We start from the raw sequence: 22,127 nt of genomic DNA on the forward strand, positions 1-22,127 counted from the left end.
GGGAGCATGTCTTCCTCAATGTGTCTGCAAGTGTATTATAATTGTGTAACGCAACCTATTAACATGATCACATATAGGGCGGTGTCTACCTCAATATTCTCTGTAAGTGTCATATATCATATTGTAACACCACAAATGACATAGTTACACTTATATTTCGATCTTTGTTTTTTCTCATCCAGCCGAGGCGCCGACCATTATCCAGCCCCCAGACAACAGGAAGGTGGTGGCGGAGGGGACGTCACTCAACATGACGTGTCGCGTGACCGGCAAGCCTGACCCCATCATCACCTGGTTCAAGGATGACCAGCAGATCACTGGGGGCAGGTACAGGACACAGCCCAACGGGGACCTGTACACAGAGGTATTGTTCATTTCATTGTTTTCATCAATCAGCATTTAGTCAAGTTATGATTTCATTTTGTACCCCATTGCTTGAAAATTCGGGTCGCTTTCCAGTAACAAGAGTCGTGCTACCCAGGTGTGTGCGTTTTTAGGTGTAATCAGCCACCAGGACGTATGGCAGAATAACCGAGGACTTTTACGTGCCAATTTGGTGACACGGGGTGGGACATGGATACCGTCTCTGAGCCAGCTGCACGTGAAGTTGAGCCGTATCCGTCCCGGCTGGGATTCGAACCCGTGACCCAAGGATCACAAGTCCAGTGCTCAACCAACTAAGCTAGAATAGAATAGCGCTATAAAAGTTTGCATTATTATTATTAAGCTACAAGGACCCCATTATGCACCATGGTACCGGCACGGTTGGCCTAGTGGTAAGGCGTCCGCCCCGTGATCGGGAGGTCGTGGGTTCGAACCCCGGCCGGGTCATACCTGAGACTTTAACAAATTGGCAATCTAGTGGCTGCTCCGCCTGGCGTCTGGCATTATGGGGTTAGTGCTAAGACTGGTTGGTCCGGTGTCAGAATAATGTGACTGGGTGAGACATGAAGCCTGTGCTGCGACTTCTGTCTTGTGTGTGGCGTTATATGTCAAAGCAGCACCGCCCTGATCGGCTGGGCGTTAAGCAAACAAACAAACAAAATGCACCATGGTCAGTAGATGAATCCTGGGGGCAATATTTCCAAGGGTCGGAAGGTCCGAGGTTCGATGAATACGTAGTCGGGGTCCTTGTGGCCCAGTTAGTAGAACATTGGGCTTGTGAACCTCGGGTATCTGGTTCTATTCCAGGCCGGAACGGACACTGGTCAATTTTGTGTGCAGACTCAGAGACTGTATCCATGTCCCATTCTCATTTCACCGCTTGAGCACGTACAATACCTCGGACACCTACCAGAAATGGGTGCATGTTTACACCTACCAGGGCTGGACCTAAGGGTTGAGAGGAATGAGTTTTCAAAATGGGGAAGGGGTATTTGGGTTCTCTTTTTTGTTAGAAAAAAAGTGCATTTGCTGGGTAAGGAGGTGGGGGGGGGGACTTTTCCGGTTCCCAGGACCACCATCCCCTCCCCCCCCCCAAGACTCAGATCTGCCTAAACACTCATACACCTGGAATAAGCGTGGAAACGTGGACGACCTAACACAGTCCTTTTACCAAAGCATATCAAATACCATTTTGTCAAAACGATTGTTCATAACTTTGATCTCATTGCTTTAACAGTATTCCTTCTGACTAACACAAACAACTTTTACACTCTAGCACGTGGTGCTGTCTGATGCTGGGTTGTATCGCTGCGAAGCGGAGAACAAGTTCAACAAGACCAGCAGGAGTGGTCTTCTCCTGGTTCGCCGGAAGACGCAGATTGAGCAAGCGCCCATGGATCTGGAGATCACCTCTGGTTACAACGCCAAGTTCACGTGCTCTGCCACTACTGACCCCGAAGAGGTGGATATAATTTGATATCGCGCGATTAATGTAGAATATATAGAATATCGACGTCGTTGTAGAATTTTGGCGCATGGCGCAACTCGATTCTTGGCGATTTTGAAGCTTTTGTGCTTTAGACTTAGTAAATCATTCTCCATTTTTAAAAACGGTGAACAATACACGATTTAACTTTCTTATAATATTTCCACCCAAGTCAGGTACAAATATAATCACTATTTTTTATTAAAAAAATCAGTTCTGACCTTCTCCTGGAAAGCTGTCCAAGACAAGTTACGCAAAAATTCTATGACGACGTCGATAGATATACATCTCAACGAACCCTCACTTGCATCCCCCCAGATCTATCAATCCATGTTCCATCATTCATGGGGAGAAGCTCCAGATCAAGTGTCTGAATGACAATTAACAGATATCCTTCAGGTTCAGTGCTGCATATAAATGCTCCAGAGAGAAATGTTTCATGACTTAAGTAGAGAAGCTTGAGATCGAGCAGCACAGGTACCCCATTCAATTACCCAACCCTGTTTTATCTGATTCGTGGCATGTCCTCATATTCTTAATTCTGTATCATAAAGTCTCTCCGATTGATTTATATATTTTTTCTTACTTGTTTCAACACGCTCTGAAAATATTACAGGCAAAATATAAGCGAAATCAATGATTTATTTGTCAATCGGTGTCGGATCACTTTAAGTGACCTTACCTTTATACATCTATTTATCCTCACGTAGGTGGGAACTCTTGAGATCAAGTGGCTGAAGGACAACAAGGAGATCTCCACAGTGGTGCAGCGCATGTTCACCAACATCCAGGACAACTCCCTCACCATCTCTGGCACCATCGTCAGGGACTCTGGCTCCTACACCTGCATCGCCACCAACGGTCTGGACGCGGCCAAAGCCTCCGCTATGCTCACCGTCAGGGGTGGGTTTGAACTTGACCATGTTGTAATACATTCGCCCTGAATTTACTTGTACTCTTCTGGACTTCTCTGCCGTGGAAGCTTATAAGCAAAGGTAGTCCCACAACCTTTGATTCATAATAGAGCGAGATGTTGTGCGAGGTCAATGTTACAGGAGAGAAACTGTCCTTGTAAAGTCTGCACAAAAAATGTTCTTCTTTGTTTTTGCTTTATATTTTTGGGAAGTTCAAAAAAGGTTGTAGGGTCAGGGGGAAAAACCAGGGACGGTTGGGGAATCGGAAACATTGTTATTTTATTTCTATTTTGGCCTTACCTGCAGGGCTCCCCACGAATGCCCGTCCTAGAGGGTCCATGGACCCCCTTAGCAGAGCTTTAGAGGGTCCCAAGAGTCCCGGGTCCCCAAACCCCCTATTTACATATAACGCATTGTGATCGCGAATAATGTGATATGAACTGGGTTTTTTGTATTACCAGAATATTCGAGGAGGGCACTTCAACTATACCAAGTCAAATGCAACACACACGAACACTTTGTTTCCGCGTGAAAATGGGATAATGTGTGTTTGCACTTTGGCTTAGCTGACGACTAAAGTCTGAATAGAGTTTCCCGGACGCACGACAGAGGAAGGTGAGTGCGTCCCGGACCCGCTCTTTCAGGTTTAGTGCGTCCCGGGACCCCCTCTATGAATTTTTATTACGTGATTTCGGCTTCTAGTGCGTATAGGACGCAGGGACGCGCTCTATGGGGAGCCCTGATAATTCTGGGAATATTTGTTTTGGGCAGACAAGCCGGATGCCCCCAGCAACGTGAGGATCGATACGTGTCGGGGGAGAACGGCTATCGTTGTGTGGACTCCGGGGAGCTACAACAATGCTCCTGTCCAGTACTTCCTCGTCCAGTACAACACTACCTTCAACCCAGATACCTGGACTTTTGCTGAACGGGTCAGTTGAGTCCCTTTTCTCAGATCCTATAATAAGTATGCTTGTTTATTGAGGGTAGGCATAACTGTCGAGAGAGTAAATAAATTCAGATTGCTTGAGAGTTGCACACTCTTTTGCGAGAGTATGGACCACACATCTACGAAGGGGCGCTTGCCTTTTTGTTGAACTAGCAAAAGTAATCGAACTGAGAGCTTTGTGGGTTATTTTTTGTCAGTAACATTTGTGCAGAGATTTTTGGCAAGGCTATGGCTCGTCAGTCTTTCATACGTTTATTGTTGCATTGCTAGGACATTTTAATCGCTTCCTCCGAGTGGAGAGCTAAGAGCAACAAGAGTCGTACGTGCGTGTTTAGATGTAACCAGCCGCCCCCGCTTCTGGCAGAAGTGACTGAAGTCTTTTACGTGCCACGAAGTTGGAAGTGGAAGGCTAGCAACAAGAAAAGACGTGCTACCCAGATGACATTGTGTGTGTGTGTGTGTGTGTGTGTGTGTGTGTGTGTGTGTGTGTGTGTGTGTGTGCGTGTGTGCGTGCGTGCGTGCGTACGTGCGTGCGTGCGTGAGTGAGTGCGCGTGTGTATCGATGTTATCAGCCACCTGCACTTCTGCCAGAAAATGACCAAAATCTTTTTACTTGCAACAACGGTGACACGGGGATGGGACATGGATACCGCATCTGATTGTTGTTTTGTTGGTGTCATTGCTACAGGTGGACTCCATCTATAGCACCGCCAACATAAGCCTGTCCCCCTGGGTGAACTACACGTTCCGGGTGATCGCCTACAACAAGATCGGGGAGAGCGACCCAAGCTTCCCCACCCCTACAGTGTGCAAAACCATGGATACTGTGCCGGGCTACAACCCTCGCAACCTGCGCACCATCGGGGACGAGAACGGCAAGCTGCACGTCGAGTGGACGGTGAGCAATAATGTATCATGTAATACGGTATGAGACGATGCGATTCGATGCGATGCGATACGATACGACACGACACAACACGACGCAATGCGACGCAATACAATGCAATGCAAATGCAATGCAATGCAAGGCAATGCAATGCAATGCAACGCAACGCAACGCAACGCAACGCAACGCAACGCAACGCAACGCAACGCAACACAACACAACACAACACAACACAACACAATACATATTAGTAACACCTCCGTTCAGCCTTATTTCGCTTGTAATCATGATGAGACTGGGCGCATTCATATGATAATGTTTAATCGAGGCTCTTCCGAGGTTGAACGCTATCATAATACATCCACCCTTTCGAACCTTTGTGCAAGAATGCCAGGCTGCATTTTTGGTTACACACTCAGGTTCCATTCAAATCAACCCCACATCCTCTACTTTTGCATCATCCCATAAGGCCAAATAAAAATATATGTTGGTTAAGGGTAACCCGACCGAACCTATTTAGTTAAGCCGACCCTTAAACTTGTTTTTCATTTCTAAAAATAAAAAATAAAAAAATGGGCACATTTTGCGAACCATACCGAGACTAAGGGAAGTAACCTCCTTTAAAATCGACTAAATTTAAGGGACAAAAATATTTTTTAAAAATATAAAACAAGTCGCGTAAGGCGAAAATACAATATTTAGTCAAGTAGCTGTCGAACTCACAGAATGAAACTGAACGCAATGCCATTTTTCAGCAAGACCGTATACTCGTAGTCCACCGCTCATGGCAAAGGCAGTGAAATTGACAAGAAGAGCGGGGTAGTAGTTGCGCTAAGAAGGATAGCACGCTTTTCTGTACCTCTCTTCGTTTTAACTTTCTGAGCGTGTTTTTAATCCAAACATATCATATCTATATGTTTTTGGAATCAGGAACCGACAAGGAATAAGATGAAAGTGTTTTTAAATTGATTTCGACAATTTAATTTTGATAATAATTTTTATATATTTAATTTTCAGAGCTTGTTTTTAATCCGAATATAACATATTTATATGTTTTTGGAATCAGCAAATGATGGAGAATAAGATAAACGTAAATTTGGATCGTTTTATAAATTTTTATTTTTTTTTACAATTTTCAGATTTTTAATGACCAAAGTCATTAATTAATTTTTAAGCCAAAAAGCTGAAATGCAATACCGAAGTCCGGGCTGCGTCGAAGATTACTTGACCAAAATTTCAACCAATTTGGTTGAAAAATGAGAGCGTGACAGTGCCGCCTCAACTTTCACGAAAAGCCGGATATGACGTCATCAAAGACATTTATCAAAAAAATGAAAAAAACGTTCGGGGATTTCATACCCAGGAACTCTCATGTCAAATTTCATAAAGATCGGTCCAATAGTTTAGTCTGAATCGCTCTACACACACACACACACAGACACACACACAGACACACGCACCACGACCCTCGTTTCGATTCCCCCTCGATGTTAAAATATTTAGTCAAAACTTGACTAAATATAAAAAAGCCGACCTACCGACCCTATCTTGTTTGGTCACGTTATCCTAAGCCAACATATATTTTTTATTTGGCCTGACTAATGAAATCGCTGATGTTATTAACACATCCCTTTATTGTCCTGGTATTCTAGTTATTCGCCTAATTCTAATGATCCCACGATTATTTGTGTGCAGCCGATGCCTCCGATAGAGCATAATGGTGAGGGCTTTGTTTACGAGCTCCAGACATGGCAAGAAGGGTACGAGGACAAGGTGATAACCCAAAACATACAGAACTGGACGATCCATGATGCCTATCAGAGCACAGGAGGGCAGGTGTACGAGCCTTATTACATACTGCTACGAGCTCAGAACAGTAGGGGTTATGCTCAGGAGGACCCTACAATTCTTCGAGGATTTACATATGAGGACAGTGAGTATTGAAGTATTGGTTCAAATCCCAATAATCACACCCCATTCATCCCTGTTTTGTGTGGCTATTGTCTATTATTGTTGTTGTAGTTGTTGTTGTTGTTGTTGTTGTTGTTGTTGTTGTTGTTGTTGTTGTTGTTGTTTACGATTTAAAGATCCCACACTCTTCTTTTTGTTCAACATTTTCTTTTCTGTTTATTTGTGTTAAACGTTTTTCACATTTTGCTTTTCTTTGCAGTCATTGTCAAGTTAAAGGCACAGTAAGCCTCCCGTAAACCATCACAGATACTGTCAGGCTTTTACTCACAGTACAAACACCCTTTCATTTAAACACTCCCCGCTTGAGAACATCCTATATAGGTGCCCTCCGTAAAGAGCGAGCAATTTTCATAGAATTTATTTTTGCGTGGTTTATCTTACCACTGAGCCATCGTGAACCCGTGTGATCCAGTTTCCCTTTTTCACAATGCAGTCGTCAGTTAGTAATTTGAATGCGACTCGCTGTGAGCTTATCTGCAATAGCACGTTATTATGTACCTCTGACTATGCACGAAACAAACGGCTGTGGTTCACAAGAACTCTCGCGATGGCTTTTGACTGTTCAGAGGAACTGGCGATAGGCATAAACCGTCGTCTGCTACGAGAACCACGACCTTGTGTGACCCTGCTTTCGGGCGGTTTTTTTTCAAACTTTCAAAACTTCGAATTGTACTGATCTTGTCTTGATGAAAAAAGAATTTTTTTAAGATCTAAGAATGTTTGTGTAACAAGCTGTCAATTTATTATTTAGATTTTAAAAGTTAGGTCCAGCGCCAAAACGCACCACGGTCCGATTGTGTGAGGAGACAATCCACAAAATTATTTCTTTGAAAATTGCTCGCTCTTTACGTAGGGCACCTAGGATGTTACCGTTCGGTGAGCATTCAAATGGAAGGGTGTTTGTACTGTGTGTAAAAGCCTGACAGTCTTAACGCAGCCTGATTCTTTATGTTTCACTGACTTTCCTTTTCAGTCCCAAGCGTCACTTGCAGCCAGCCTTCAACAGTGGAGGTGGGCGACACATACGCTGAGCTGAAGTGGGAGTTTGACTACAACCAGATCAACACTACCAGAACAGCCCTAAACGGCGAGTTCCGTGGATTCAAGGTGAGCAGAAAGGGGAGAGTATCCATATTTCTTGTCAAATCCAAAAACCAATAGACCGCCAACGTTCCAAAATATACAACATACATACATACCTTTCTCTTTTTTTTTTTTTTTTTTTATATATTTCATTTTCATTTTCATTTTCATTACTTTATTGTCCCATCGCTGGGAAATTCGGGTCGCTTCCTCCCAGTGGAAAGCTAGCAGCAACGGAGTCGCGCTACCCAGGTGTCTGCGTGTTTAGGTGTATTCAGCCACCTGCACTTATGGCAGAATGACCAAGGTCTTTTACGTGCCATTGTGATGGCACGGGGGTGGGACATGGCTTCCGTCTCTGGGTCTGCACATAAAGTTGACCCGTGTCCGTCCCGGCCCGAATTCGAACCTGCGACCTTCCGATCACAAGTCCAGTGCTCTACCAACTGAGCTATATCTAGTAGGTAATGATTGCAAAGGTGGGTAGATCAGGGGAGGCAATACAGTACAGAAAATGAGGGAAGAATGCCCAATTCACACCGCGTGAAGCCAAGGGCGTCAGTGAAGATGGACGTCAAAAAGGAGTTGAGGTTGTCCAGGTAAAATAAACAAGACAACATGGACACGCTTGGCTTGAGGACTTTTTCACAAGGACAAAACAATTACCACACCTTACACGTGTAATTATTATACATGATAATAATATAATATAATATACACAGCTTATACGATTATTGACTGCCATAATAAGTATCAGGTACGTACATTTGTATCATCAAATATTCAATACCATGACAAGGGAAACAACCGCTGTGTGTTGCCCGTAAGTATTACAGCAAGATGATTGCCTCCCCTGGATACGATTTTCTCCGTTTTGGCCTAAAAAACCTTTTACCTTGTATTGCTTTTTCATTGATTTAAAACTAAATTCTTCCAGCGGTCAAGGGGTTACACAATAAGTAATCAGCGTGCATTCTACACCTTTTCTTGGAACAGGTTCAGTTCTGGCAGAACGGGAACAGACCAGACACGCTGCGAGAATGGGACGTAACCCGCGAAGAAGCTCTAGCGTCGCGCGTTGGGACAACCTTCAGGGCCAGAGTGGAGCATTTGCTTCCCTTCACGAATATGAGGGCCACAGTCGCTGTCAAGAACAACTTCTTCGTCTCTCAGCCCTCCGATAGTGTGGAGTTTAAAACATTGCCTGGATGTGAGTTCATCTGGAGTCATGCTCCAAGTGTTTTTGTTTAGTTTTCTTCCTGTATGCGAGTTCAATTGGAGTCATGTTTCAAGTGTTTCAGGTTTGTTTTATTCATCTAGATCTATGCCTGGATGTGACTTTATTTAAAGTCATGTTTCAAGTATTTTCTGTTTTGTTCTATTACTCTAGTATTTCACCATTGGTGTTGTTGTATACAGGTTACACACCAAGTCTTAGTGCATATTCAAAATATTGGTCGAAGTTCGAGGATCATGATAATTGAGAGCTTCAGCAAACTGTTTCAGGAGCGCGAACTGAGACCAATATTTTGAATATCCACTGAGACGAGTTGTGCAACCTATTTGTTCCACCTTAAGTCAGGGTGTTTTTATTTTAACACTAAAGTACTTTTTATGTCACAGTTTGGTCAAATCCCAATGTATCAGTTGTCAACCTTCGCAGTTGGGCGCTTGATTATTGCTGATGCGCGGCGGTATAGTTCTGTCGAAATAATTGGATTCTGTTAGCAAGTTGCTGCAGTTACTTGGGGTTGAATGAAAGTGAAGGTTACTCACTTGAGTGCTCGATCTTATTTGTTGTTTTCTTCAGCAAAGCAAATACGATGTTTTCTTTATACTTAAAAAACGGTTAGGGTGGTGCAATTTGTAATGGTATATCCTGGCCTTTATTATCGACTGACTGTTGCAAATGGCACGCCATGTGCTTTTTTGAGGGTAGAATGCCCAAACTACACAAAGAAGGGCTTTATTTATTTTTATATTTATGTATTTATTTGTTTATTTTGTGTGTGTTGTTGTCGCTATCAGCACACAAAACACATGCTTTCATCCACTCACAACATTTTTGGTCGTTCTGCACAGGTTATAATTCTACCTCATCGTTTACGCGTTATATATTCTATTAGTACACAAACTATTTTCCTTTTTTAGTCCCAGGGCCAGTGGAACTACTGAGACCGATCAACATCGGAGACAACCATGTTAACCTAGAGTGGAAGCCCCCAGTGGAAATCAGAGGAGACATCTTGGGTTACGACATTGGTTATCAGACTGGTAAGCAGGCGTGGACACCGAAGAGGCCAAATTGGATTGCGACATTGGCTTCCAGACTTATAAACAGGGATGAATACTGAACAAGCAAATTGGACGTTAGCTAGAAGACTGGTACGCAAACATGAGTACTTTTCGCACTTTTTACGACAGGACAAGCCAGTTGACTATCAAACTGGTAAGCAGTTGCAGACATTGAACAGGCCAATTTGATTGTGACATTGGCATCCAGACTTGTAAACAGGGGTGTATACTGAACACGCGCTAGCAAATCTGACGTTTTTGGATTGCGACATTGACTATCAGACTGGTTGTGAAGACTAAATAGGCCAATTTGATTGCGATGGATGAAAACTTAAAAGGCCAATTGGACATTGGCTTGTAGATTGGTATGCAAGCGTAGCTATTTGTCGCACTTTTTGCGACTATACAAGCTAGTTGGAATACGACATTACCTTAAGACTATCAAGCAGGAGTTTGCACTTGTTATATGTTTGTGACAGGACAAGCCAATTGAGTTATGAGGTTGGCTATAAGACATGAAAGCAGGGGCACGACATTTAAAGTTGCTGTTCATTCATATCTTGATATTTTTTTCAGTGTCTGTGCGTGTCGGTGTGAGTTGCATTAATACATGTTTCTGGTCTTCCAAGGCTTGCCCTCATTCACCTTCTTGGGTTCAACAGACATAAAAAGTCAAGGGTCAACAAATATTGCATGTTAAGGTATTCATGTAACGTTTTGTTGTGCAGTAAAAGGCCTGGATCTAGGAGAAATGCAAGAAAGAGACCCTCAGGTCAACGACCCCTACGCCACCACGGCCATCCTTAGTGGACTGCTGACCAACACCAGATACCGAGTACATATTTGGGCACGAACGGACAAAGGCAGAGGCGAGAGTTACTTCATTGAACTCATCACTTCGGAGGCAGGAGGTAGGATTATTAACATGTTATTACTTCATTGAACTCACCACTTAGGAAGCAGGAGGTAAGACTGTATCCGGGGTATTACTCATTGAACTCGTCACTTCGGAAGAAGGAGGTAGGATTATATATGTGTTATTGATTCATTGAACTCGTCACTTCGGAAGCAGGATGTAGGATTATATGATTATGTGTTATTACTTCATTGAGCTCATAAGCTTCATTTATATTCATTTGTAAGTGAAAGAAAGTTTGACAAATTCAAGATTCAATTTAAAAAAAAAGGACTTTTAGTTGTTAAAAGTAATTTGTAAAGTTTAGTGCTTAGTATGCTTTCATGAGACTTGCTCCGCATAACTTTCACTAACTGTTATATATTAAAGATCGCTTAAGGTTCCTTTGTTTCGTGGATCTTGTCATAATAGATCTGTGCCTCATTTGATCATGATTGTTGGCAGCATTTTGAATTTGGTGAATAATTCTGATATCGCTGCTTTTATGCAAGCTCATAAACACAACATATGACTTGGCTGTGTTCAGATCCCCAGGCTCCTAGGTTCAGCATCACAGACGTAGGACAGCATCACATCAACGTGTCATGGTGGATCAACCCTTATGCCCGCTCTGGTACTGTTGTCTACGTGGAGTACCGCAAAGAGGGTGAGTTTAGTACTATGATACAATACAATGCCATGCAATACACTACACTACACTACAATACAATACAGTACAATACAGTACAGCACAGTACAATACAACACAACACAGCATCACATCAACGTGTCATGGTGGATCAACCCTTATGCAAGCTCTGGTACTGTTGTCTACGTGGAGTACCTTAAAAGAGGGTGAGTTAAGAACTATGCCAGACATGTTTCTCAGACTATTAAGTTGTGCTTGTCCAAAAGAGAACGTGAGATTCACTGTTTTTTTTCTTCAAACCAGTGTCATGTACTTGTATAGGCATCCAGGTTGTACGACACTTCGAAGCCAAAGTAACCTAGCTATCCTGATCTTGACTACCAACACGTGCACTGCCACAATCAACCTGGCCGACTGGGTCTCCACAACCACTTGATGTTTAAGTCGAGGTGCACGCGCGAGAAAGTTACCAATCGGATTGGAGCCAGCTGCGGTGTCGGATTGGTTGAAATTGAAATTTTTTGTGATTTCAACGAATCAGACCCTGCGGTTTGTTCTCCCCCGTCTGGGTGGCACCCACTTCCGGTTCGTGTGCCTCAGCCCTGGTTTGACTTTCGAGTTTGGTTAACGTTTGGTTTGATATGCCCAACGGCCTTGTCAGTGGTAATGAGACCAAGGCTCTATCAGTAGACCTTCACCTTTACTTTTTATATTTAGTCAAGTTTTGACTAAATATTTTAACATCGAGGGGGAATCGAAACGAGGGTCGTGGTGTATGTGCGTATGTGTGTGCGTGCGTGCGTGCGTGCGTGTGTGTGTGTGTGTGTGTAGAGCGATTCAGACTAAACTACTGGACCGATCTTTATGAAATTTGACATGAGAGTTCCTGGGTATGAAATCCCCGAACGTTTTTTTCATTTTTTTGATAAATGTCTTTGATGACGTCATATCCGGCTTTTCGTGAAAGTTGAGGCGGCACTGTCACGCCCTCATTTTTCAACCAAATTGGTTGAAATTTTGGTCAAGTAATCTTCGACGAAGCCCGGGGTTCGGTATTGCATTTCAGCTTGGTGGCTTAAAAATTAATTAATGACTTTGGTCATTAAAAATCTGAAAATTGTAAAAAAAATAAAAATTTATAAAACGATCCAAATTTACGTTTATCTTATTCTCCATCATTTGCTGATTCCAAAAACATATAAATATGTTATATTCGGATTAAAAACAAGCTCTGAAAATTAAATATATAAAAATTATTATCAAAATTAAATTTCCGAAATCAATTTAAAAACACTTTCATCTTATTCCTTGTCGGTTCCTGATTCCAAAAACATATAGATATGATATGTTTGGATTAAAAACACGCTCAGAAAGTTAAAACAAAGAGAGGTACAGAAAAGCGTGCTATCCTTCTTAGCGCAACTACTACCCCGCTCTTCTTGTCAATTTCACTGCCTTTGCCATGAGCGGTGGCCTGACGATGCTACGAGTAAAATGGCATTGCGTTTCATTCTGTGAGTTCGACAGCTACTTGACTAAATATTGTATTTTCGCCTTACGCGACTTGTTACATTTAGTCAAGTTTTGACTAAATGTTTTAACGTAGAGGGGGGAATCGAGACGAGGGTTGTGGTGTATGTGTGTGTGTGTGTGTGTGTGTGTGTGTGTGTGTGTGTGTGTGTGTGTGTGTGTGTGTGTGTGTGTGTGTGTGTCTGTCTGTCTGTGTGTGTGTGTAGAGCGATTCAGATCAAACTACTGGACCGATCTTTATGAAATTTGACATGAGAGTTCCTGGGAATGATATCCCCGGACGTGTTTTTCTTTTTTTCGATAAATACCTTTGATGACGTCATATCCGGCTTTTTGTAAAAGTTGAGGCGGCACTGTCACACCCTCATTTTTCAATTAAATTGATTGAAATTTTGGCCCAGCAATCTTCGACGAAGGCCGGACTTCGGTATTGCATTTCAGCTTGGTGGCTTAAAAATTAATTTATGACTGTGGTCATTAAAAATCTGAAAATGTTAAAAAGAATAAAAAAATTTAAAACGATCCAAATTTACGTTCATCTTATTCTTCATCATTTTCTGATTCCAAAAACATATAGATATGTTATATTCGGATTAAAAACAAGCTCTGAAAATTAAAAATATAAAAATTATGATTAAAATTAAATTTCCGAAATCGTTTCAAAAACTATTTCATCTTATTCCTTGTCGGTTCCTGATTCCAAAAACATATAGATATGATATGTTTGGATTAAAAACACGCTCAGAAAGTTAAAACGAAGAGAGGTACAGTAAAGCGTGCTATGAAGCACAGCGCAACCGCTGCCGCGCCAAACAGGCTCGTCACTTTCACTGCCTTTTGCACTAGCGGCGGACTACGTTCAGTTTCATTCTGTGAGTTCCAAAGCTTGACTAAATGTAGTAATTTCGCCTTACGCGACTTGTTTTTTCTCCAAACAATGTAATGCAAATAACAACATAAAACAATAATATACAATGAATTAAACTAGCTTAACTTATAAACGTATTCTTTTTTTTATCGAACATGCACACAAAAATGCTTCTAATCTGTAACTGCCTATAAAAATACTTTTCAACGGTAAAAAGGAATTTGATTTTTTTTATATACTAACGCACATCTTTCCAATCAAGATAATGTGGTTCGATTTATACATAAGTGTCTTTTTCACTATTACAAAATTCATACCAAATAAAACATCACTAACTTAACTATCTTAATTTCCAAAGTACAAAAAATAACTTCTTCAATTAAACTTCCAAAATATGTATACAACCGGGCATTCAAAAAAGAAGTGTTCAATGAAATCTATTACGTCAAAACAATTATAACACTAATTATTAGTTTCTGTTACTTTCATTTTACACAGGAGAATGTTGGTCGGATAAACGTTGTGCATAATTTTCCAGTGTAAAACTCTTAATATCGTTTCTTGTGTAGATTGATAGGCAACTATCCACAACCGTTCAACAATTTCTACATTAAACTTTCTTTTCCAAAATCCTCCAGAACATGGTACATCTGTTTTCATATTAATGATCTCTGTCCTATATTCTCTGGCACTTGACACATGTTTGCAGTTAAACAGTAGTAATTAGGCATTACAAACATCATCATTGATATTTACAACATTTGTTCTCATAAATAATCATACAGCAGCTTTCACAACATTATATTCAAGAATTCGGTTTGGCGAATTTCCGATCAAATCACATTTTACTTACTTGGTGTTTCAGACGCAGCGGAGTGGCAGAGGACGGTAGATGAGGTGATCTCGTCCTGGAAAAACATCACGGACCTGGAGGCGGGCACGACGTACGAGTTGCGTGTTGTGGCCACAACTGGAGGGGTCCGTCGAGCATCTTCAATAGAGGATGTGACCACCGATGGAATAGGTATACTGCCAGTTGAATTGTTGTCTGAGGAATGTGTGTGTGAGTACGGGGAGGAGGGGGGGATTCAGTGTCTGTGTGTGTGTTTGGAGGGGGGGGGGATTCACTGTGTGTGTGTGTATTTGCTTGCTTGCTTGAGTGTGTGTGTGTGTGTGTGAGAGTGTATGTGTGTATGTGTGGGTGTTTGTGTGTATGTGTGGGTGTTTGTGTGTACTTCCTTGCGTGCGTGCGCGCGTGCGTGTGTGTGTGTGTGTGTGTGTGTGTGTGTGTGTGTGAGTGTGTGTGTGAGAGAGAGAGTTTATGTTTGGGGCTGTGTTTTCGCTTGAAACAGTTGTGCAAATGGACATAGTATTGTTGTTGTTATTATTGTTGTTGTTATTATCGTTATTGTCGTTGTTGTTATTGCTTTTACTTCAGGTTACAATTATTTTCCCAGCCTAATTTTGTGAACATCTTTAATCGCCTGGGTTTTTTTCCATGGACGTACCCAAACGTGATTTGTTTTGCACGAATGCATAGTTGAACCAACGTATCAGGTAGGCATCAGTCTGCGTCTGTTATTTTTGCCCATGTACTAAAGAACTTCCATTGTGGGAATTGTTCATTTCAGCGTTGGCCTCAGCGTTGGTTGGCAACTATGGCTGGTTCGTGGGAATGCTGTTGGTGGTGCTTCTCGTCATCGGGCTTATCGTCTTCTTCGTCGTCATCTACAAGCGAGGAACACGATTTAAGGAACGGGACACGGATTGGAATGTAATCTCGTTCGACAAAGGCTCATATTCGGGTACATACGGTCATAGTAAGCACTTTAAAGCTCCTATCCTTTTAAGTCACTCTGCTTGGCGCTGTGGTTCTGTAAACATAATATGCGTGATAAGTAATACACAAGTAAGTTTTTTTGAAGAAGGTGTATTTTCTCCCTGTGCACGGTGTGTAATGTCGAGCACCCCTGCTTTTTGCTATTAATTGAATTAAACTTGACAGAGGCAAAAGTACGCACACAAGAATATGCGCCAAGCGAAAATCACACACAGGCAAAGCTATTCATCAACCGCCTGGAATACAACAAAGACATTTAAGGAAATAAAACACAACAATTTGTGAGTAGGAATTCACCCGCCCGCGTATGAACGGATAAGCACATAGAAGCATACATATTAAGACGAACGCACGCTCAAACACACGCACGCCATCGAACACGCACACACCTACAAACATACACCCGAACACCCCCCCAACACACACACACACACACACACATACACACCAAAACTCACACTCATGGGCAACCTCGCGTAAACGCGATTGCATTTAAAATAGGTCTTCCGACGGTTATTCAGTGCTGCACGAAATATGCTATTGTGAAGATGAACAGACTTGCTGGGTTTGTTTGTCTACTTTTGCTTTATTTGTCGCAGACCTTATTTTTGCTAGTGCATGTACACGTGTTTTAGGTCATGTTAGGGCTAAGGATATGAACAGAAATGATAAAGACTGTGTCGATTTTTTTCTCCAGATACAGCTCCCATCCCAAAAAGCTCTTCTGGCTTCGGATCGGAGTCTAAAGGTCAAGGCTTCCTCAACAGGATATATGACGATGACGACAAAGAGTAAGCCTTTTTTTTCTTTTTCTTATTTTACATGGTTCTCTTGTGAGGGTCTAATTCCCTGTGTGTTGTTGTTGAATCAGTTTGTATAATTTGTGAATACATGTTTCTCTCTCTCTCTCTCTCTCTCTCTCTCTCTCTCTCTCTCTCTCTCTCTCTCTCTCTCTCTCTCTCTCTCTCTCTCTCTCTCTCTCTCTAGCCCCCGCCGCCCCCCCCCTGTCTCTCTCTCCCTGTCTCTTTCTCTCTCTCCCTTCCTACCTTCCTCCTTCTCTTTCTTTTTCCCTCCTCTCTTATTCTCTCTTTCTCTCTCCCTCTCTCTCTCTCCCTCTCTCTTTTTCCCTCTCTCTCTCTCTCTCTCTCTCTCCCTCTCTCTCTCTCCCTCTCTCTCCCCTCTCTCTCTCTCTCTCTCTCTCTCTCTCTCTCTCTCTCTCTCTCTCTCTCTCTCTCTCTCTCTCTCTCTCTCTTCCTTCTTCTCTCTCTCTATCTATCTCTGTGTCGATCTGTATGTTCATCCGCCTGTCTGTCTGTCTTTCTGTCTGTCCTTCTGTCTGCCTGTACATCGAGGCATGTCTCTGAATCTGTATATCAATTGTCACAGGTACTACGATGACGAACATGACGTCGATCACCACCAAGGCGCCGGAAAGAACTACGACGACGAACAGGAATCAGACGATGAAGGAGGCTTCGGGGGCCGACACTACGATCACAACAAGCACTACGACGATCGACGGAACTACGATGACAGACACCATGACGATCAACACGATGACAGACGCCATGACGATAGACAGAACTACGATGACAGACACCACGACGACCGACGCGATCACGACGATGAGCGAAACTACGATAGAGATGGTCGCAATGACGATAAGCACTACGACGATCGACGGGACTTCGACGACGACCGCCGACACCACGACGACAGAGAGGAATACGATGACGACGATGATCGCTACACTCCGATGCGCCACGGCCAAGGAAGAGACGGACGACACCCAGACACCAGCGAGGATCCCTATGAAGAGTACGAACGAAAACCTTCTGGAAGCTACGATCCGGAGTACGAAGGTCGCGACTACCGCGAACCTCACCGATTCGATCGCCTCGGCGTTCCCGTCAACGTTCGCGAACGCGTCTCTTCCTCAAAGTCCTCCAAGAACGCTGGTGCTGCTTCCACTAACGTGTAGATTTGTTTTAAACTTTGTTTGCTTTTGTTTTTGCGAACCTCAAGGGTAGCTGTTTTCGATTTGTTTGTTTGTTTATATTTTTTGGGGTGTGTTTTGGTTATTTTTAATTTTAATTTTTATTTTATTTATTTCCATTACACATTGCCTTTTTATTGTGTAAATTAATGATGTATTTGTGCGATCTTAAAAGATACCTGAGTATTCCTGGTACTCTTTTGCAAAGCTATGTTTGCCACAACAAAACTTGCGTTAGAACCTTAGCAGAGGTAATGTTGTGCGTTGTTTTGGTGTCTTTTTAATGATGTTTTTACATTATTTGTCTCCTTCCTCCCTTGCCGCCCGGCCTGCTGTAAATATTTCGCAGGCTGCGAACAGGCAATTGTCGGTGCTGCCCAGCCCCGTTGATCCGGTTAGAGGTTGTTTCGACCGCAACAGCTCGCCTCTCGTTTGTTAAGGCCACATTGGCGAGGTGCTTACAATGAGTGTCTTTCGTTAATCGTCTTTTGTATCCATTGTACAACCACGATCCCTTCCATTCGGTTAAGTGTTTGCATGCTTGTGTAGCCCTTTGCTATAACTCACTGACGATGTTTTTTCTACGATTCATGTTATTTCCAAGTATGTATAAAGCAGACTTCTCACTTATAAACGTAATTGAACAAATGTGCGTGTTTGAAACATGATTATGGTTGGAACGGATCATTTAAAAAGTATTCGTTTATCTTCAAAATAAGTCGGTTTGTTGATAGTGCCCTTAGTCTTACTTGCACGCACTGTTCTTATTTGTGCGTGTCCCCATGTATTGGTTGGTAATGAGCCGTAACGTATTTCTTTTTCAGATGGTTATTAGCTGCAACACCCATTGATTAATACGTCAATAACAGTCCTTAGAAGCATTTAAATCTGGCCTTAAGACTTTTCTTTTCCCTAAATAATCCTCAGACTACAGTGCCCCGCTACACCCACCCACCCACCCACCTCACCCGAAGCCTAAAGTCAGAGCAGTTGTAAATAGCCATGTACATAATTATTATTTGAAATTTTCTTTTCTTGTTCATGCTTACTTTTGAGTGCCGTGTCTCTGTTTGTGTTGTTGCCTTGTCATCTTCATGTAATGTATGCGAAAGTGTATATGAGTGTGCTTGAGTTGTTAATGCGAAAGAATGTGTATGAGTGCGCCTTGAGTCGCCTTGTGGTGAGATATGTGCGCGTTATAAATTCTCGTATTATTATTATTAAAACTGGGAACGATTTGTTTTTACGGATGTTATGTAATTGACTAGCCCAGCGACCATTTAGAAAATCTTCGTACGTCTAGCGGGGTGACGCGGTACGCTGAAACAGAGATTTCTTCCTCCCCTCTCCCAAGCCAGCTTCGAAATGGTCCATAGATTATTACGGCGTGCGCGCATCTGCTAGGAATGTTCCGTGCAAAAATGTCAAACTTAATCTGACATTTAATCTAATTGCTGATAGTACCCTTACTTTAACGAAGTGTTCCTATTCGTGCTAGTACTTATATATTGGTCGGTTATGAGCCACAATGGCTTTCTTTTTTCAGATGGTTATTAGCCGCAACCTCCTTCGCTTATTAGCCGCAACGATTTGCTATTTTGTGTGATTCGTAACTGCAGCACTGTTTGGTAAGTTGCTGCAACGATTTGCTTTTATACATGTAATGTAATTTACGGCGTGCGCGTGCATCTGCTAGGAATGTTTCATGCCAAAATGTAAAACTTCACCTGCCTGCCTGACATTTAATCAAATAATTAAGTGCCTCCTTCACGATGGTATTGATGTTCAATATTGTGTGTGTGTGTGTGTGTGTGTCAGTGTGTGTGTGTGTGTGTGTGTGTGTGTGTGTGTGTGTGTCTGTCTGTCTGTCTGTCTGTGTGTCTGTGTGTCTGTGAGTGGATCTCTTTCTTAACCGTGAAGGTATCAACATTAGTTATAAGTTACTGAAGACATGATAATTCGTTATTATAGTTCTTTCTTCATTCATCCGTAACATACTGCTGAAGGCTCTTGGAAACACGACTGCATTAACTCACATTCGAGCGCCGGCGACACCCTTAACCGGTTTTATATTGTAATAACGGATTACGACAAGTGTGGCTTACATTCTCTGGAACCTGCATTGGTCCTCATTGTACTCTGCGGAACGTCTATGTGTGTGTGTGTAAGGTGTGCGTGCGTTGTTTAATCGGCACACTCGTGTGGTCAGTGTTCGCAGTATAGTACAGGGCTAGCTTGGTAAAGGTAAGGACAAAGAGAGAGTTAGTGTTGTCTACATGTGAGTGTGTAAGTGGGATTAAGCTTGTTAGACAATGATCAGTTTGCCGTCAACCAGTCAGATGGATAGATAGCTGGATAAATAGAGATAGAAAGAGAGACTTTGTTTGTGTGTGTGTGTGTGTGTGTGTGTGTGTGTGTGTGTGTGTGTGTGTGTGTGTGTGTGTGTGTATGTGTGTGTCACGGCGTGTGTGTGTGTGTGTTTGTGTGTGTGTGTGTATGTGTTGGCCTACTTCTACGGACTATTTCTACGTTACACACCCGTGTTCCGCGGACCCAAGAATTCAGCGGACGTCCGCTGAATTTGCTATGGCTGAATCACGTTCACACAGCCAATCTGGAGACCCCCTCAAAAGGCCCGCCAAAACTGCGATTTGTCCGCAAAACACGTAATTTTCAATCTTCGTGTGTTAACCTTCATACAAATCAAGCTTTGGCCTCTCAGCTGTGAAGTGTTGTTTATTGGTTTTCACATCTACTTATTATCACTAGTTAAATGAACAATCAGGGCACTCTGCTAATTACAAATCTGCTTTACTTTTTCAGTCTTCTAAACCGATTAGTAAACGAGTCCTCAAAAGTGGGGTCTTTTGGTGCTAGTCCTTGGAAGTGCCTGTAAACAACACTGTGTGCGTGTGTGTGTGTGTGTGTGTGTGTGTTTTAAGAGTGTTTTTAAGACTGTACAAGATTGAGCGCGTGGGGGTACGCACGCTTTTGTGAATGAGTGAATATGCACAATTCAAAAACAAACCTCAACCAGAATGAAATTATCATCGAGAACGACAATCCTTGCAACCCGCCCTCACCCCCTTCGTTGACGAGTTTTCTCCCTTGAACCAGGCTAGCGGAAACCAACACGCCTAAACTTCTTTGCGTGAAAAAAAGGAGAAAAAGAAAGAAACAAAATAAATACCTATTCGGCTGTGCGTGCCAAAACAGACACTGTTCGCACGATCCCCGGGGACATTTACCGTCACCTATTATCACTCGTAATGTAGCATCGCTTCGCTTTTCCCAAATGAATGATGAATATTTGATTACTGTTCCGCCGGTTCACCAGTCCCCCCTTACTCCCCCGTGTACGTTGTTTGTCTCCCCTGAAGAAAAAAATAAGCATGCTTGCAGAGATGATGGCTAGTGTTGGCAATGCCATGTATTTTTTGAGAGAAAAAAAAAGATGAAGAAAAAAGGAGAGAGAGGCGTCACAAAAAAAAAAAAAAAAAAAAAATAGGCAACCCAGGACCGTGTCGGATGGAGAATTGTCGTCGATGGCCTATGCTCCCCCGGGGGTTCATAATGGCCTAAGTAAGTAAGTAAGTGAAGAAAAAATAAGCATGCTTGCAGAGATGATGGCCAGTGTTGGCAATGCCATGTATTTTTTGAGAGAAAAAAAGATGAAAGAAAAAAGGAGAGAGAGGCGTCACAAAATGGGATTTGGGTGTGTGTGTGTGGGGAGGGGGGGGGGGGAGGGGGGTCGGAATCACATAAACAAAGGAACGGAAATAAAACTAAAACTGAGACGATTCAAGAAAAAAACTGTCTAAATCTGAGCAACATTTATTCAATCATTCAGTTATTTATTTATGTATTCATTAATTTAATAAATCCCCTATTTATTTATTTATTGATTTACTTATTAATTATTATTGTAGTTTTTATTGTTTATAATGGTGGTTTTTTTATATCTATTTACGGATTAACTTATCAAATCCTTTATTCCCTGACTGAAACCGGCATGAATAATGCAGAAAAAGCGTGTGTATGAATTTCAACTGGTTTAAACTAATGTTGTGCTCAGCGTCTAAGAAAAAAGGAAGACTAAAGATTAATAATAACAGGAAAATGATATATCAATTATTTATTCATAGAATAAAAGGAAGGAATCTAACACTTTGTTGGTAAAGGGAAGATTCTAGCGGTATCAGTTGCTATCGCTTTGCTCTCATCCAGAACATTACTTCTGTGTGGACAGTCCGAGCCTAATTCAATTATTTAATTACACGTTTGTCCTTTCTTCCTGCCAGTCTAATAATTAGTTCTACACAGTCTTATTATTAGTTTAACACATGTATGTGTGTGTGTGTGTGTGTGTTTGTGTGTGTGT

The 22,127-nt window shown here is 42.3% G+C and overlaps 1 protein-coding gene across 3 annotated transcripts in view; it reads left to right on the forward strand.

The window, feature by feature from the left end:
* Window positions 1–18,701, forward strand: part of LOC138964754 (neuroglian-like) — a 45,840-nt gene extending 27,139 nt beyond the window's left edge. For 2 of the 3 annotated variants that reach the window (XM_070336796.1, XM_070336798.1), the window contains exons 12-26: window positions 183–364; window positions 1,661–1,846; window positions 2,581–2,773; window positions 3,556–3,716; window positions 4,422–4,631; window positions 6,315–6,552; window positions 7,564–7,697; window positions 8,670–8,883; window positions 9,825–9,947; window positions 10,697–10,879; window positions 11,411–11,530; window positions 14,776–14,934; window positions 15,542–15,730; window positions 16,448–16,541; window positions 17,137–18,701. In XM_070336796.1, the coding sequence (XP_070192897.1) occupies window positions 183–364; window positions 1,661–1,846; window positions 2,581–2,773; window positions 3,556–3,716; window positions 4,422–4,631; window positions 6,315–6,552; window positions 7,564–7,697; window positions 8,670–8,883; window positions 9,825–9,947; window positions 10,697–10,879; window positions 11,411–11,530; window positions 14,776–14,934; window positions 15,542–15,730; window positions 16,448–16,541; window positions 17,137–17,731 (2,981 nt within the window). In that variant the 3' untranslated portion in view covers window positions 17,732–18,701. The remainder of the gene's footprint in view (window positions 1–182; window positions 365–1,660; window positions 1,847–2,580; window positions 2,774–3,555; window positions 3,717–4,421; window positions 4,632–6,314; window positions 6,553–7,563; window positions 7,698–8,669; window positions 8,884–9,824; window positions 9,948–10,696; window positions 10,880–11,410; window positions 11,531–14,775; window positions 14,935–15,541; window positions 15,731–16,447; window positions 16,542–17,136) is intronic. The other variant, XM_070336799.1, reaches the window with a different exon arrangement.
* Window positions 18,702–22,127: the final 3,426 nt, after the last annotated feature.

The sequence above is a fragment of the Littorina saxatilis genome, linkage group LG4 (assembly GCF_037325665.1).
Source record: "Littorina saxatilis isolate snail1 linkage group LG4, US_GU_Lsax_2.0, whole genome shotgun sequence".
Lineage (NCBI taxonomy): Eukaryota > Metazoa > Mollusca > Gastropoda > Littorinimorpha > Littorinidae > Littorina > Littorina saxatilis.